The 16,636-nt window shown below is 42.5% G+C and overlaps 1 protein-coding gene across 4 annotated transcripts; it reads left to right on the top strand.

Moving 5' to 3' along the window:
- The first annotated feature begins 5,370 nt into the window (after positions 1–5,370).
- LOC101484094 (CD276 antigen) lies at positions 5,371–14,674 on the top strand. Of its 4 annotated transcripts, XM_004566070.2 has the most exons (11): positions 5,372–5,651; positions 6,795–6,845; positions 7,060–7,102; positions 8,202–8,540; positions 8,696–8,989; positions 10,758–10,868; positions 12,893–12,934; positions 13,039–13,089; positions 13,407–13,463; positions 13,550–13,606; positions 13,904–14,674. In XM_004566070.2, the coding sequence occupies exons 3-11, from the start codon at positions 7,066–7,068 to the stop codon at positions 13,972–13,974; spliced, it is 1,059 nt and encodes a 352-aa protein (XP_004566127.2). In that variant the 5' UTR covers positions 5,372–5,651; positions 6,795–6,845; positions 7,060–7,065; the 3' UTR covers positions 13,975–14,674. The 4 variants fall into 4 exon arrangements, with proteins under 4 accessions (XP_076731529.1, XP_004566127.2, XP_004566128.2 ...); XM_076875414.1 differs by having other exon boundaries at positions 5,371–5,651; positions 6,795–7,102; XM_004566071.2 differs by lacking the exon at positions 6,795–6,845.
- Positions 14,675–16,636: the final 1,962 nt, after the last annotated feature.

The raw sequence follows: 16,636 nt of genomic DNA, 5'->3' as shown, positions 1-16,636 counted from the left end.
AAACTCAAACATACACAGCAGCATGGCTGAAAGTTAAAACCAGCCCAAATTCTTTCATCTCTAAGGCTGCGTTCACACTGCAGGTCTTAATGCTCAATTCCGATTTTTTGATCAAATCTGCTTTTTTTTTGTCTGCTTGTTCACACTACAAATAAAATGTTCCCGTTTCTCCAACGTTGTCTTCCCAACAGTTTCACTAACATCTACACTGGATGGCCAGGAAGCGTTCACGATGTCTTCTCGGGCGCTTCTGTGCCTAAGCTTAAGGCTACGTTGTTATATGTTGTTTGCCAAACCCTATGCGACCCATATCCCATCATGGTGTGACAGTGTGAACGGCACAAATCCGACTTGGGTGCTGAATCCGATACATATCTGATGTTTTAGAAAGCGACTGCTGTTTGATGGTCAGGTCGCATTAAATCCGTCTTTTATGTCACTGACACAAGACAGACGCCAACTATCAGCGCCAGAGAAGCGCCCAAGTTTTCACTGTCCCCAACAGACTAAATTAACTGATCCACGTGGCCACTAATGTTGTGGGGATGGAGCTGGACGTTAGGGTGGTGTCTGAAAGGCAGATGTTGTCCAAGATAAGGACAATCATGGATAACACCTCCCACCCTCTCCATGACATGCTGGCTACTCACAGGAGCACGTTCAGTGAGAGACTGAGATTACCCACAATGCACCACTGACCGACACAGGAATCATTCCTGTCTGTGGCTCCCTGTACAGCTCCTCCATCTAACACACTGTGAACACTTTTTGCACACGCTTTTTTCTACTCTGGAATATTCTCATCAATTTTCTTGATATTTATTTATAATCCCCTCTGTTAATCCTTGATATTTATAACTGAGTGATCTGTATATATTAGTGCTGTTTCTTAAATGTGTAAAACCTGTAACATAATGTATTGTTTGGAGTTTAGTCTGTTACTGTTGCTGTTTTTACCATTTCTTCTTGGAGCAACTGTAACACACATTATTTCCTTAGGGATTAATAAAGTATTCTGATTCTGATTGTTTCAGGATGAGCTGCCATTATCCAATCACACATCTGCTTACCTGCATCTGTTGCTCGTTTCTCCTCCTCTTCTTTTCTCTTTTTTCTAAACTGAGCACCTGATGGCTTTGAACTTTTCTTGTCCATCTTGGTTTTAATTTTGCACTCCAGTATGAACTTAATTCACAGATTCACTTTGTCTAAGGTTTATTTCTGGGATTTCGCACAACCCAGGATTCAAATCATGAATACATGATGGGCTTGGATTTACAACATTATGAATGAAATGTGCTCTATTCGGAAGCAGCAATAAAGTTTACTTTGACTTCAGCAGCGAGCAGGCGCACCGAGGCCTCTCGCGCTCACCTTTCGCGTGTAGAATTTCGAAAAAACATCGGTGCTCGCTGCTGAAGTCAAAGTAAACTTTATTGTCATCTCCGCTACATACAGTCCAGCGTATAGAGAGACGACGAGGCTCCAGTTACAGCAGTGCAAGTAAACAAACAATAAATATTTAAGAGTAAAAGAATTAATATACACTTTAGGACTCGGGGTAAAGGATATGGAACGCCAGGACTGCCATAATGAATTAATTAAATACACCATTAAATAATTAATTAAATGTGGCAATAATTAATTAAAATTGGAATTAATTAATTAAATAAATAGTTATGATATATGTAATTAATTAATTATTGACACATTTAATTAATTATTTAATGATATATTTATTTATTTCATTTTGGCAGTCTTGACGCCTGGCTCTCATCATGAAATAATTTTATCTGTCAGCCTCACCCATCAAACTCAGGGGGCGGGGTTAACGCTGATCGAGTCAAAACCATTGCTTTGGCCTGGTGGCCATTGTTTCTAGCACACAACAACCGGCATGTGGAAGCTAACAGAACTGAGCTTTGAAAAACCCTGTTTGTGTGTCACCAAATACCGTTTTAATATTTTTTTAGCCGAGAATGTAGTGGTTTAATCTTCATGTGTCTGGTCGGTTTGTCAAGATACAGCCTCTTTGCAAAAGTGTTTCGATGATTTCGGAGATGTCTGCCCAGTCTCACGGCAAAGCGTGGGATAGACCCGCTCGCCTCGCAAGCAATCCCACCGACAAAGCGCAGGCCCCGGTACACAGCTGTAGTAACCCCCGCTGACTTCTTTTACTGAGGTTATATTTATCGGTGTTTTATTTCCTGATGTTCTTATGTGTCCTACGTGTTTCAGTCGCCAATTCTGAATTATAACTAACATTAAAAACATGTTTAAGGAGGAGAGAGAGCAAATAAATCTGTTTAACATCTGATCTTTGGGTTTTTGTTCAGTAATCAGCGTGACCTGTGTATAAACACATAAAAGAGATAACGTTGGTGTTTCCGTCATGTAGTAACTGCTGGCTTTAACTGTACAAAGGTTGTTCGACACTATGAAACACATACAGACTTCATGATGTTCGGCTAATATTTTTATTGTGAATATTAATCATGCTGACCTCGCTCTGTACACCACGCAGCGAGGTCAGCATATCCACGATATCCTCAGCTCCATGAGTTAACACAAAGTTTCCCAGCTGACTATCTAACTGCCAACTATTCCAGAGACGTGAAAATATACAGCATAAAGAAAAGTGTAAGAGACTCAGCAGCAGATTAGAATAACAGTTATACATTTAATAAATCACCAAATGAATCCAAGAAACGAGCAAACCTGTTCCGACAATTTGAATTTGTGTTCCCTCAGCTGCAGACTCGCTGCTGTTTAAATGTTTGAAAAGGAAGATTAGATATAAAAAACGTCAAACATAGACTCAGTCTGCCTTCACATTTGATATGAGGCCAGCACGTATAGTGGCCTCAGCAGGCTATTACTGAAATACACGTACTATATCATAAACTATGATATAAACAGGGAGGTCCTATTAACATGTTTAGTTTTAAAGGACACCTTCCTGCCTTTAGTCTCATTCATGAGCAGTATTAGTTTTCTTCTAACATCCAGAAGTCTGCACGATGTGTTTCATAGTTTGTAACAAGCCTTTGACAGGTAAACATAACATGACCGAAAAAGCAAAAAAAAAGAAAAAAAAAGAGAGAGAGAGTTGACATAAGAAGAGAAAATTCTCTCAATTATGGAGACAGGCAAATGGTTCATTTATGTTTGATGTGTGTTTATTCCTCCCTAAATATCGTCGGTGAAGTTCGCCATGCACGTCAGATTTTCCTGCGTATTTTTATACCTCTGCCAACAGAGAGAGAAAAAAATCACATTCTAACAGACAGCTGGTGCTTAGAATACAGTTGAATAACTATTAAAAAACAGATGATATTTAGATGATAGTTCAGTCTAACACATGTGAACCATTAAACGTCTGTGAAACTATGCAGTTATGAAACGTAACTTTAACCTCAGCCAAACCGATTTGCTCAGTTGTAAATAAAACAGCGAAGTAAACGTGACCCGACAGACAGAACCTGAGTGAATGAAGTCCAGCGTTTAACCACTGAGAGCTAAAACTCAGCTGAGGTTTCAAAGCTGTGTGCCGGTGATTGGACATCAGCCGCTGATGAAGCTGTTCGCCTATAAAGTGCTCTGTAAGGAAACGAGCTCCAGCAGCTCTGCGCTCGGGGAAAACACTATATTTACTTATCTTGTGCAGTTAAACTGTGACTATCACCAGGTAACTAGGCGTGTTTCTTGAATTAGCAGCAGGTGTTAAACAGCTGACAGATGCATGCAGGTAAACTGAGGGTCTGTTGAGCTGATCGCTGGTTTCGTGAGAAAAATGTCAGCTCGTTCTTTATGTTACAGAAGCACAGAGACACAAGACCAGGCGGAAAGAGACAATCGTTCGGTGAAAATGAGAATCTGCGAATGCAACATGTGGAACACGGAGAGTGGAATATGTAAACAAACCGGTTAACGTAACCCCCTCGGTGCACTGCATGCTAACTGTTAGCAGAGCTAGTGAAATCTCTGAAAACATCTGAGCACTTTTGCAAACATGTTCTATGTTGACAACCTGACCAGACATATGGCGCGACATTCGCGGCTAAAACACTGTTAAAAGTGTAGCTGGTGACAGAAAAACGGGTATTTTAAAACTACACCACCACCATTGCTGCTTGTGATTTGATCTGCATTCTGGGATAACTGGCTGCCCCAAGTCTACACAAGCAATCGATTATCTAGGATCGACCTGTTTTGACTTACTTTGCACGGCAACCAATCAAATGTTAGAGAAGCTGCATGGGCAGCGTTAACCCCGCCCCCTGAGTTTGATGGGTGAGGCTGACAGATAAAATTATTTCATGACGAGAGCCAGGCGCCAGGACTGCCAAAATGAAATAAATAAATATATAATTAAATAATTAATTAAATGTGTCAATAATTAATTAAAATGTGAAATACATAAATAATTAATTAAATGTGTCAATAATTAATTAATTAAATGTGTCAATAATTAATTAAAATGTGAAATACATAAATAATTAATTAAATGTGTCAATAATTAATTAATTACATGTGTCATAACTATTTATTTAATTAATTAATTCCAATTTTAATTAATTATTGCCACATTTAATTAATTATTTAATGGTGTATTTAATTAATTCATTATGGCAGTCCTGGCGTTCCATAAAAGGATCAATAACAATTTGAAATGTTTAATTTACAGTTTGATGATTTAAAGTCACACACAACCCGTTGAAAGGGGAGGGGCCTGCTGCTTCCAAATAGAGCACATTTCATTTATAATGTTGTAAATCCAAGCCCATCATGTATTCCTCGGTTGTGTGAAATCCCAGAAATACACCTTAGACTAATTGAATCTGTGAACTAAGGTGTAGGTCTGTTAGGTTATGTTGTGCTGATCCTCGGGTTGGGGGATGGGTGTTCATACTGGAGTGCAAAATTAAAACCAGTGGAAGATGCACAAGAAACGTTCAAAGTCATCAGGTGCTCAGTTTAGAAAAAAGAGAAAAGATTTTTGCTTTGAGGTAAAATCACGAGCACCAAAGTGTCCCCTCTGATGTTTGCTGTAACAGTTCAGGTCACAGCGAGGTGTGGACACACAGGTTTGTGGAAGTCATAGCAGACGGGAAGCAGCCTTTTTATTTCTGTCGATGATGATAATAATGGCAGCTATAAACTGCAACTGCTCAGCACCTGAAACACTCTCCGGTTAAACTGATGATCAGATTTTATGAATGCATGACACCGAGGTTATGACGTCAGCAGAGTAATGGTAAATGGCCTGTATTTGTAGGAGGCTTTACTAGTCCCCAAGGACCCCACAGCGCTTTACATATCCAATCAGCCACCCATTCACACACTGGTGATGGTAAGCTACATACCACCAGCCCAAGGACACAACGACCGAGACTGTTCACGCCGGGGCTCGACCGGGAACCTTCCGATTACAAGGCGCCCTCTCAACTCTTGAGCCACGATCGTTGAAAGGTTTTTATCACCAGAAAGGAAGCAATGCAGAAGCAGAAAACGTGCACGTGCGCGTGGCTGAGAGTGAGAAGGGGGAAGTCGAGGTTGTCTGTAAGAGAGGACGTGCGGATAACGGGAGCCACTCTTCACCGCGGCCGTGAGAGGAGCAGCCCGGGCTCCTGTGACAGACTCTGATTCAGGTGAGTCTGTAAGTCTGTGAGGACGCAGCGCTCACAGAGGCTTCCTGGGATCAGTTACGCGTTTATTGGCGATGAAAGAAATATTTGGCTCTTACTTAGCTGAGAGAACAGCTCCGGCTGTCACGCGTGTCCTGAGCTTTTATGACTGTGCACCGTCCTGCGCGCTGCTGGAAACCTTTGAGTCTTCAAACTCAGTTTGCTTTGAATCATCTTTATCGTGCTGACCTGAGCCGGTACAGTCTGGAGATTTACAGCTTTGCTTCTTTTTCATTCCTTCCATGTTTGACTTCCTGTTTATTTATTTTAATATTAACAGTGTTTCCGTGGTGTGCGCGCGTGCTCGTCTGTGTGACTTTGTTTTATGTCGGATCAGCGCTTAAAGGCTTTCAGCAAACCAAAGAGCGAGCCGTTATAGATCCGGACACTTTCTTCGGAATCTGCTTTTATAAACACCATAAAATGAAGTACTTTCCCCCCTTTTTCTTTTCAAGTAAATATAAAATTGTCAAAACTGACCTGTAACACCACAGATGTTGCTGTAGTTCATAACATTAAAACGAAAAATAAATAAAACAAATGTATTTTACAGACATATTGAAATACATCTCAGTAATATTGAGGTAACATAACAACATTTATTTTTTTATAGAATTGTCTTGATGTTCAGTTTACCTTTTTTGTTTTGAATGTAAAAAGAAAAATAGTAAACCAGTATAACCAGTATAAACCAGCTATATAAATACAACGAAACTGAACTGAATTACTGTTGAGTGCATGTAGCTCAGATTTCATTTGCTGCAGTGAGAAACCAGAAGTTTCTCACTGAAAACACATCACTGTGCAAAGAACAAAGAACAGCTTCATGATGGTTTATTTCAAGCCAAGTTTGACTCGCTACTTCATCAGTAAAAAGTTGTTTGCATTTATGACACGATGCCTGTAATACACCTGAGGTTTGGCTGCTAAATCTATTTGTTTAACTGGTTAGCAGCTGCATGCATAGAGCACACATTTGCAAAGTACCACAATCCCAGAATTTCCCTCCGTGATGCTCTGTGGGCTCTCCCCACTGTGTGGATCCTTCACAGAAAGCTGCTCTCCAGGATGTTTGACTCTGTAGCTGTTGTTGTTATTTGCTTACAGCATGCAGAGGTGGAACAGCTGCTGTCTGTGAGCCCGACACCATGTAATCCTGTGAGTGTGTGCTAAACACTGTTTAAACACAAAGTACTGGGATTATATCACTTTATTACTGTGATCTTGTTACTAATCTGAATACAATGTGGGCTCATTACATTTCCAGTAATACCTGCTGGAGGCCAGCCAGACTTCATGAGGAAGATGAAACAGTGTGTTTACACGCAATAATAGATATGTGACCACAGCATGTTTTACCTTTGTTTTACAGGCAGACATGTTAACTGCAGGCCTCGTGGTCGGACTGCTCGGTGGTAAGATATGTTTGGGCTTTACTCCTGGTGGAGGATGTGCTGCTACATGATGCTCAAATATCCCCAGAAATATGCATGTTTGGGCTCGATTTGTAATTTGTACTTTTATATTTATTTAAGGACTAACAAACCTAAAGTTATTAAAGACCATCTGCTCCATTTGTCTTTCTTTCATGAGCCATATTTAAATCATACAGCTATTACAGCTCTATGATTTACCATGTCCTGGCTATAAGTGTGCTGCATCCATACTAAATCCAAGTAAATGCATTCCAGCTGTATCGGCTTCAGTGAAAGCTAAATGGAGTTTACAGCACACAGCTGAGGCTCTGTCTGCATGTTAAGTGCTGATGTATCGACTGAGCGTCCTGTCCAAGTGTCTCCTGCGCTGTGTGAGGCTCTTATTTATTGAACAGACACAAAGCCCCTAAAGCTCTTCAGTCATCATTCTTGGCCTCTGCAGCTCGAGGTGCCCCAGACAGCAAATATTTAAACCCTCTGGTAAACAATCATTCTCAAGCCGACTAAACTCTCAGTAGAAACCAGCTAACTACCTGCTAACTCTGCCTAACCTTGTAAATCCTCTTGTTTATGACACTCTGCTGTTTTTAACCTTCAGTTTGTTTCTTTGATTTTAGGGATGAAGGAGCATTTAGAGCTAATAATACCACAATAACCCAACAGATCCATCTCATCTCACTGGAGATTTTTAATATTAAATTACGTTTCACTTAGTTTAATTCAATTTATTTATTTAGCAACAAAAACAGCTTTATATTATAAGGTGAAGACTGGACAGTAACGCAAAAAATACAGAGAATCCAAAACAACTGATAGTAATTTGGGAAAGTTAATGACCCAAATTAGCCACTAGTGTGAGAGACTGCACTCCAGCCAGAAGGAAAAAGGTTTGTGAGGCACAAAGAACCAATCAGATTTCTGTTTTTAAAATAAAATCTTTAAATAGTGAAAAACAAACTTGAAGTTGGTCCTGTCAGTGCCTGTCTGTTTACAGTTTGGCTGGTTTTCTTAAACTGTGCGTTACATCACTGATGTCATAATTACATCGTTACTGATGTGTTTGTGTTTCTTTTTCCAGCCCTCATCTCGGGTCAGCGAGCGGAGCTCCTCGGTGCCACTGTTGGAGGCTCTGTGCTGGTTACCTGTAAACTCCCAGTTCCAACAAGTCCAAAGTGGTTTTACTGGCAGGAGGACGGGACTGAAAACATTTTGATTCATTGTGAACAAACGTGTCAACAAACAACATCTGAAGTCTACAGGAACAGAGTTACAGTCTTTGCTTCTGAGTTTGGATCGGGGAACATCTCCATTAAACTTCACAGTGTTACAGCTGCAGACGACCAGAAGTCGTTCTGGGTCATGGCTTCCTTCAAAGACAGACGTGAGCGCCGCTGCAACTCAACACTGCAGGTTTCAGGTAAGGAAGATATCTTCTTACGTCCAGATCGAATACGTCTCCCTGAGACTTTTCATATAGCTCTGACTCTGATGTTCTTGTTTCTGGCATGAAGTGTTTGTGCTGATGTGCTCTGAATGTCTGTGGTGTGTAAACAGTGTTCACCTCTGTCACAGCTTCCTACAGAGATATAAACCTGACCATTGACACAGCAGACACTGTGACCTGCACAGCGCGTGGAGGATACCCTGAATCCAGCGTGTCATGGTCGGGTCAAAACACGACCGGTGGTGAATATGTGGACCTGCATGAATACAAACCGACCCACGAGAGGGACGCAAAGGATGGAACCTTCACTGTCAGGAGCTCCGTCAGTGTGAAGGAGCTGGTGTCGGTGACCTGCCGCATCACCAACCCTCGCTCCAACCAAAGCATCAACACCACCACAAAGATAGACAGAGATGGTGCTGGTGAGTGCAGCGCATCAGCAAACCCCAGTATCTGTCAGAGTGGGAGTGCTGGTGGAGGCGGGGCTAGATAATGTTGTAACATTAGCACTATTTTGTTAAACTCAGTGCTTGTTTGAGCCTAATCAGTATTGAAGGGACGCTGCTGATATGTTTCTGTTGTACATCCGTCCCCCGATGGATGTTCACACAGTTTCAGGTAGAATCTGGGGAACATTTTTAAAATGAAGCAATAAGCCATTAAAAATCATTAAAAGCCAATAAAAATCAGGGACTTTCTGAGTCAGCAAACACTTCACTGAGTCGAAATCCTGTAAATCCTCCAAGACCTTGCTGGATCATCCTGCAGAATGTTTGATGAACGCTATGACAGAGATGACACCGATACTGCCATCACTGTCCTGACAGTGTTACATGGCTGTCCTTCAGATTTCAACTTCAATTTTATTTACACAGCGCCAAATCACAACAACAGTCGCCTCAGGGCACTTTATATTGTAAGGTAGACCCTACAATAATACATACAGAGAAAAACCCAACAATCATATGACCCCCTATGAGCAAGCACTTTGGTGACAGTGGGAAGGAAAAACTCCCTTTTAACAGGAAGAAACCTCCAACAGAACCAGGCTCAGGGAGGGGCGGGGCCATCTTTGACATACTTATAGGTGAATGAGTGGTGGTGTTATTACAGACGAGCTGAGCACTCAATCAGATAAAAAGTCTGAGAAATCAGACAGAAACTCTGTGTAAGGCCCAGGTGGACGATAGATGATAACAAGTAAGACTGGTTTCTGAGTTTCACAGCTGGGGTGGACGAGGCGAAGCATCAGGCTTTCAAATGAATTAAAAGTCTGTCTTGGTCTTTCATTAATTAATAGGCTGGTGTGAAAAATTGCTGCCACACCTCCCCCTCGGCCTGTGCTTCGAGATTTCTGGTAGTTAGAATGACTCGGGGGTGTTGATTCATTTAAACTAACATAATCATCCTGCTGCAACCAGGTTTCTGTAAGGCAGAGTAAATCGATTTGTTGATCAATTATTAAGTCATGTACTAACAGAGACTTGGAGGAGAGAGACCTAATATTTAATAATTGATCAGTGGTTGTTGATCAATGGTCATGAGAATTTGCATTCAGTCATTATGCAAATGTACTGTTTATAAGGAAACCTGCAGTCAGCTGAAACTGAAGACGTCACCTGATGATGACGAAACGTTTCTCCCACTGCAAACGTCCAGATGAACTGAATGTTTAATAAAGTTTTACTCTTTGGTTCAGATGTGGATACTGTATTGTTCTTTCTTTGTAATTGTTTATGTTTAAGTTGTTTGTTGCTGGTTTTTAGTTTGTTTTTTGTCTGTTTGGGAGCTGACACAGTCTCTATGGAGATGGGTTTTTGGGGGGTAGCAGGAGGAGAGAAGCTGCAGAGAGGCGTGTAAGACTGCAACTCTGCTTCCTGGTCCCAACTCTGGATAGTCATATTTTGGGGGGTTTAATAAATTTGTCCATATTTCTAGAAATGAGAGCTGCTCCATCCAAAGTGGGATGGATGCCGTCTCTCCTAACAAGACCAGGTTTCCCCCAGAAGGTTTGCCAATTATCTATGAAGCCCACATCGTTATGGGACACCACTGTCACTGTTAGAATTTCATTAATAAGAGAAAATATTCATGTAGCCTAACCTGGATTTTAAGGTAACCTGAATAATAATTACAGTTGTTGGTAAAGCAGCCCAGCTCATTTCTGTTGTTCTGTCATATTCTTCACAGGTCCAGACACAAATCCAGGAGTGCACGCATTCATACGTCTAGTTTCTGTCTCAGTAGCATCAGTAGCAATAGCAGGATTAGCAGTAGGCACATACATCTGCTACAAGAAACGTAAGTAAAACATTGAGTTATGTTCTTTTAACATTTACAGTAAACATATGATGTAATGTTGAAAATGAATTGTTCAAACACTGATCAATAAATCAGTGACAGCAATAATCAGTCAAAAGTTTGAACAGTCATAGACCCTGTTAGGCTTTTGGATTCAGGTCTTCAGAGCTGTGATGGAGAATCTTTGCACTTTGTCAGCGTCGTGTCTTCATTGATGACCTCTTCGGGTCACATGCAGACATGCTTGAGCAATCAGCAGGAGCATACTGCTGTGATCGCTTCATGTTTTTGTGATGTTAAAGTGGGCGGGGTCAGAGCCACCGTTTTGACCCCGCCTACGGAGCACTTAGCTGTTTCATAAAGAGAGCGAACGTTCATCCGTCTGTAAAGTCACACAGGCTGTCCACAAACACACGTTTTAAATGAGACAAACGTGTCACACAGCACAGCAACACAACGTTATTATTAACCTGTAAACTGAGTCGTCTTTACAGTCGTACTGTAGCTATGGCTGTATTGTTGTGTGGTCATAGACTCAGCCGTAGCTACATAAGTAACACTGCTGTCACAGTTACACAGTGTATGAAGCAGAAGAAACGTTTTCTCACAGTGCAGAGAGGATTCATTAAGTCGGCCCCGACTGTTGCAGCGATCCATCAGAGGACATTTAGCTACTCCAGTGTGGGAGAGTAACAACTCCTCGGGGAAGATCATTTCAGCTCAGGGCAAACGTCAGGGTAGGAACGTAGATCGACCACTAAACCACAGCAGACCAGTACATGCACCTGCTGCCCATTCATACAATGATCATAGTAAAGCATCAGTACACTGAGAGGTAGCTGCTGTTTCTGTTTAAACAGATTTTTGTATTCTATCCAGGTAGTTTACAAGGAAGTAAAGCAACCTTCAAACTTTGTTAACTGCCAGAAGTCAAAGCTCAGCAAGTCCTAACAGGTCGTGTTACAGGAGTGAAAGGTCAGCAGTCTGTAGAGCTGCAGAGTGAGTGACTGGAGGACCCTGCACCAGCTGTGCTAACGACACTTATGTGCCTGGTCTGTGATTTCTGGGAAGAGACAGAGTCCGTATCCCAATTCAGGGTCTGCAGCCTTAACGGTCCACAAGGGCCGCGTACTCAAAGACCGCTAAGGCCGGAAGTGCGAGGCTTGTGAAATGGGCGGTCTAGCCTCCGTCGCGCTGCCCAGGTTGCCTAGCAACCATGATACTAACAGCTGGAAACGTGTCATACAGCTGTGTTTGACAGAGATGAAGGAGAAAATCTTTTGTTCATTTGTTTGTTTCTACATGAGCTTTGATCATTCTCTGTGAGATGAAGCTCAGCTATTGAACGGCGTGTATTTTAAAGTAAAGGCTTTAAAACCAAGTTAGTACAAACGTCACTAATGTCACATGACTTTGCCGACATGTGGCCAACAGTAATGTTTTAATGCTCTTCGTTATTAAACATTTGCACATAAATAAGTGACATCATATTCAGTACTTAAAGTTCACTCTTTGGGCGCCCCTCATCCGCCGTTTTTTATCGGCAAAATTATCCACACCCACCGCCGCGCTATGCATTCTGAGATATGTTGGGCCACGAAGTCTACACTGCCACAGCCTTAAAATTCAGGGAAATGAAGGACGCATTTGAGGGCCGCATTTCGAGCAGCCTTCGAATTGGGACAGCCTTCGTCGCGTCGCTGTGACGTAATCGGCCTTAAAATGCGCCTTTAAGGCTGCAGACCCTGAGTTGGGATACAGCCACTGTTACTAACAAGACTGTTAGTCAAGACACAGAGGCATAACATATCCAGGATTACAAAATAAAACAGGAAGTGACAGTGACCGTAACTGAGTTAGATTCGAGCTTAACTTCTGTCAGATCTTTGGTGAACCAGTCAGGATCTGGCTGTTTCTTCCCACATCCATATTTGACTTTCCAAATGAAACAATATTTTTCTCACAGCACTTCAGTTATTTAGTGTTTCCTGCTCCTAACCTTTTTCCTCTGCTTTTGCTTTTAGGCTGCAAATCTGGCGATGAATCCAACGGACAACTGAATGGAGGTAATTCTGCAGTGAGGTCAAAAAGATCTATGATGACACGATTGGAGGGTCACAGCTCCACAGTTGATTCTTGACTGAAGAGCTTTGCTTTGTTTCTGGTGTAGAACAGCCAGGAGGTGAAAACCATGCAGACCAACAAATGGAGCTCCAAGAAGGTAAGAAGGGGGGAGGCGGTCCTGGTGCTCTCACAGCAGAGGTTCAACATCTGGAACGCCTGGGAAATAGTGACATATTTAGAAATATATGGTAGAGACCATGATGGTGTTACCAACACTGTGCAGACGGCTATATTTCAAAATTAAACTCGTCATGGAGAGAAGGAACCCCTGAAATCAGCTGGAAGGGACTCTGGTAGTCATGCAAAGAGTGATCCTGCAGCGTGAGGGTCTCGGAGCTCTCACATCCAAAGACAGCGTGTCACATGTCACAGTTCTTTAATGTTTGTCAACCATTGTTTCTTTGATTTTGTTAGAATCTCAAGAGGCAGCAAATGAAGGGAGCAGAGACGACGAGGATCCACAGGATGAAGGTTTGGACTTTGGCTCACTCACAAACACAATGAGATAAGATGACTGACACACTCAGCAGCTACACTCTGATGTGCTGTTTCCACAGATGAGTGGGGAGATGCACATCGAGACAACGTGGACCAAAACCTTCTAGATGGAGCAGGTAGTGTTCGTGTCTGTGCTGCACCGAGTTAGCAGACATTGACAGTCTGTAGAAATATGAATAAAAATGTAATTTTAAAGCAGCACTTTGGTCACACCTTAACTGTTTGAGTCACTGTGATGGTGAACAGACACTGAATAGAAAATGAGAAGTGTTTGATGTCCAGATACTTACAGCTCTAACTGTGCTGCACACACTCTGGTGAAGAGGATTAAAACCTACATTCATCTGTTTCACAGTCGAGAAATCGCTGTTGGATCGTTTCTGAGAAAAATGTTTTGTCTGCTTTTCTTTTAGAAAACCAGGAGCACCGCCCTGCAGGTGGTGCAGAGCAAGGCGGAGGCAGCGTGCACGCAAACACTGACTAAACTGAGGATGGATTCATTGTTCGACTGCACTCACACACGCTGTGAACAGGACGACGGCTGTGCGGCCGACACACCAGAGGCGTCGGCAGAGTCGTTTCCTGAAGAGTTTAAACCTTTTTATTTGCACAGTTCAGTTTAAAATGACCTGTTATTGGCTCGTTCTTAGTGCCAACGAGTTCTTCTCCAGGCGGACTCAGTGAAACCTACAGTAAAACCAATGAACGATGCAGGGAGCTAAAATGTTCTGTTTGAGCTCTGCTTTTGCCTCAAGACGCCGAGAAGGATGAAACGATCAAATGAACCGTGAGCCGGTGAAGCTGCTGTGACTGACTGAGCTCAGCTTTCCTCGAGCAACAAAACAAGGATTTCGCGTCTTTACTGTTTCCCAGCTGAACAGGGTCCGATCAGCTGCACCGTTTTCTTGTTTGTCACTTTATTTAAAGATTCTGAACTGTAAGAGTCTACAATCCAGAATTTCATAACTTAATGCTGTTTTAGATGTTAGCTGACATCTGCTGTATGCTGTAAATACAGATTATAGGAGGCTGAATCCATCTTTGCTGTGTGAGAATGAGGAGCAGTGATGACTAATAATGATGACGATGATTCAGCAGCATGTGAATGGAGTGTTGCTATGAACATGTTCACAACAGTTTTACTCCTTTACTTCATCTTTTATATATTTATTTATGCATTTTAATTTGTGTGCATTCGATACACAGCTGGTACAGTAACACACTGACAAACATGAAACACTGGAAATTTAGGGACAGGGGGGTGGAAGAGGCAACAGGACAATTTATGCATGATCCACGTGGTCAGATGTTCATATGCTGCGCTCACTGATCCTCTGAAGCTAGTAATACTGACCAGGGAGCAGAAAGGAAGCAACGCGTTTGCAGGTAATTTCAGGTGCATCAGCTTAACAAACAAACTGTTTCTATGCTGTCAGTGTGTCTGGCAGCTAAAGGTCCAACTCACAGAGAAACGAAACTAACTCGAGAAAGATGAGAAAGGAAGGAGAGAGCTTCAAGTGCTCATTTAAAGCTTACATGTCAGTCCTCATGTTTTTGAATCAGTCCAACAGCGTCACGATCAGAACTGCCAGAGTTATTTTCCCAACTGGACCATTACAGCATTTCTTACAATGGTCCACGAGTCAGAATCTATTAAAGGTTTTTATTTATTTATTTTTAAAAATTTGAGTTTGTACAACCACAACGTAGGAGACCGGGGGACGGAAAAGAGAAAGGAGAAAGAGGCGAGGAGGCGAGGCGAGGAGACGAGGTGAGGAGAAGAGGCGAGGAGACGAGGCGCTCCCCCAGCTGCTGGTTACGCCAAAGCACTTTCCCCACGCTGAGCCCTTACAACTGATGTTAGGCTCCCCCCACCCCCCACTTTCATGTACTCACTTTTCTGTTTACATTAATATAGACACAAGGTTCGGTTCCCTTTGCATCAGACCAGCGGAGCTATGTTTTTATTTCTTATGTTACATTTCAGAGCCGGTACTTTTTTACTTTGACTTGAGTAAAGAGGTTGAATCAGTACTTCAGCTTTTACTGGAGTATTCTTTAAGTGTACTTTTGCCACCTCTGGTTATTCCATACTTGTTGGAAGTTCACAGGATTTTGGGTAACTGGTGCTACAACATGCGCTGGTTCACTTTGGAGCCTCATTTCATCCTAAAACTAAAGGAGAGTTTAACAGGATATTTAAAGAACGTGTTGAGTTTGTGTTAGCTGCAGACACACAGCCAGCAGGACCTCCTTTACTGATGCTTCCAGCTGCAAACATCACATTTCAGGGAGACTTCACTGTAAACACAAAGGTCTGTCACACCTGCTCTCCGACGCGTCGACTCTCTCTGCTCTGCACGTGTCCACGACCTAACACACTTACAGTCATCACCACCACAACAGCAACACAACGGGCAGCTAGTGGTCGCAAAAGCACCGAGCACTCACGGCTCCACTGAACCTCGCCTGGAGCCCGAGAGCGTCTCCTCACTCCTGGTTATGGATTACAGATGACATCATGACCTCGGTTCTTCTGAAGAGTCCGTGTGACTGTTGTAAAGAAATGTACAGTAATAAATGTGCATGCGTCCGCTGTATGTATATTTATATTAACTGTGTTAGCACAAAGTGACGATCAGATTACTGTAAAGAATCAATGAATCTGCTGTTATGAGCACAGACTGGGATTAAAAGTTCTAAGTATTACTTTCAGTTACTTCTAAATTATATTTCATTTGTGTCATGGTGACACACCTGACAGCACGTCTGTCCTTCCTGTGGTGATGTCAGTACGATAAAGTCAGGAATCCCTAACACGTGAGGACGATCAGCTCCAATCAGCTCAGGGGAATTTAAACCTGGACATCTGTGGGACTGAGTGACCCCTTTTCTTCCCCCCATCCATCCATGCACTTATCCTTTTCAGGGTCACGGGGGCGCTGGAGCCTATCCCAGCTGTCATAGGGCGAGAGGCAGGGTACACCCTGGACGGGTCGCCAGTCTGTCGCAGGGCTAACACACAGGGACAGACAACCATTCACATTCACACCTAGTGGCAATTTGGATTATCCAATTAACCTATCCCCACAAGCTGCATGTCTTTGTATGGTGGGAGGAAGCCGGAGCACCCGGAGGGAACCCAC

This window comes from Maylandia zebra, linkage group LG16 (assembly GCF_041146795.1).
Source record: "Maylandia zebra isolate NMK-2024a linkage group LG16, Mzebra_GT3a, whole genome shotgun sequence".
NCBI classification, from domain to species: domain Eukaryota; kingdom Metazoa; phylum Chordata; class Actinopteri; order Cichliformes; family Cichlidae; genus Maylandia; species Maylandia zebra.
The sequence above is the reverse complement of the archived record's forward strand: the minus strand, read 5'-3'. Positions and strand labels throughout refer to the sequence as shown.

Excerpts from the sequence above, each read along its gene's own strand:
- LOC101484094 (XM_004566069.2), top strand. The coding sequence starts at position 6,756 with ATGTTTGACTCTGTAGCTGTTGTTGTTATTTGCTTACAGCATGCAGAG. Across the intron at positions 12,935-13,038 it reads CAACGGACAACTGAATGGAG|AACAGCCAGGAGGTGAAAAC; the intron begins GTAATTCTGCAG and ends TTTCTGGTGTAG. Across the intron at positions 13,607-13,903 it reads AAACCTTCTAGATGGAGCAG|AAAACCAGGAGCACCGCCCT; the intron begins GTAGTGTTCGTG and ends CTTTTCTTTTAG.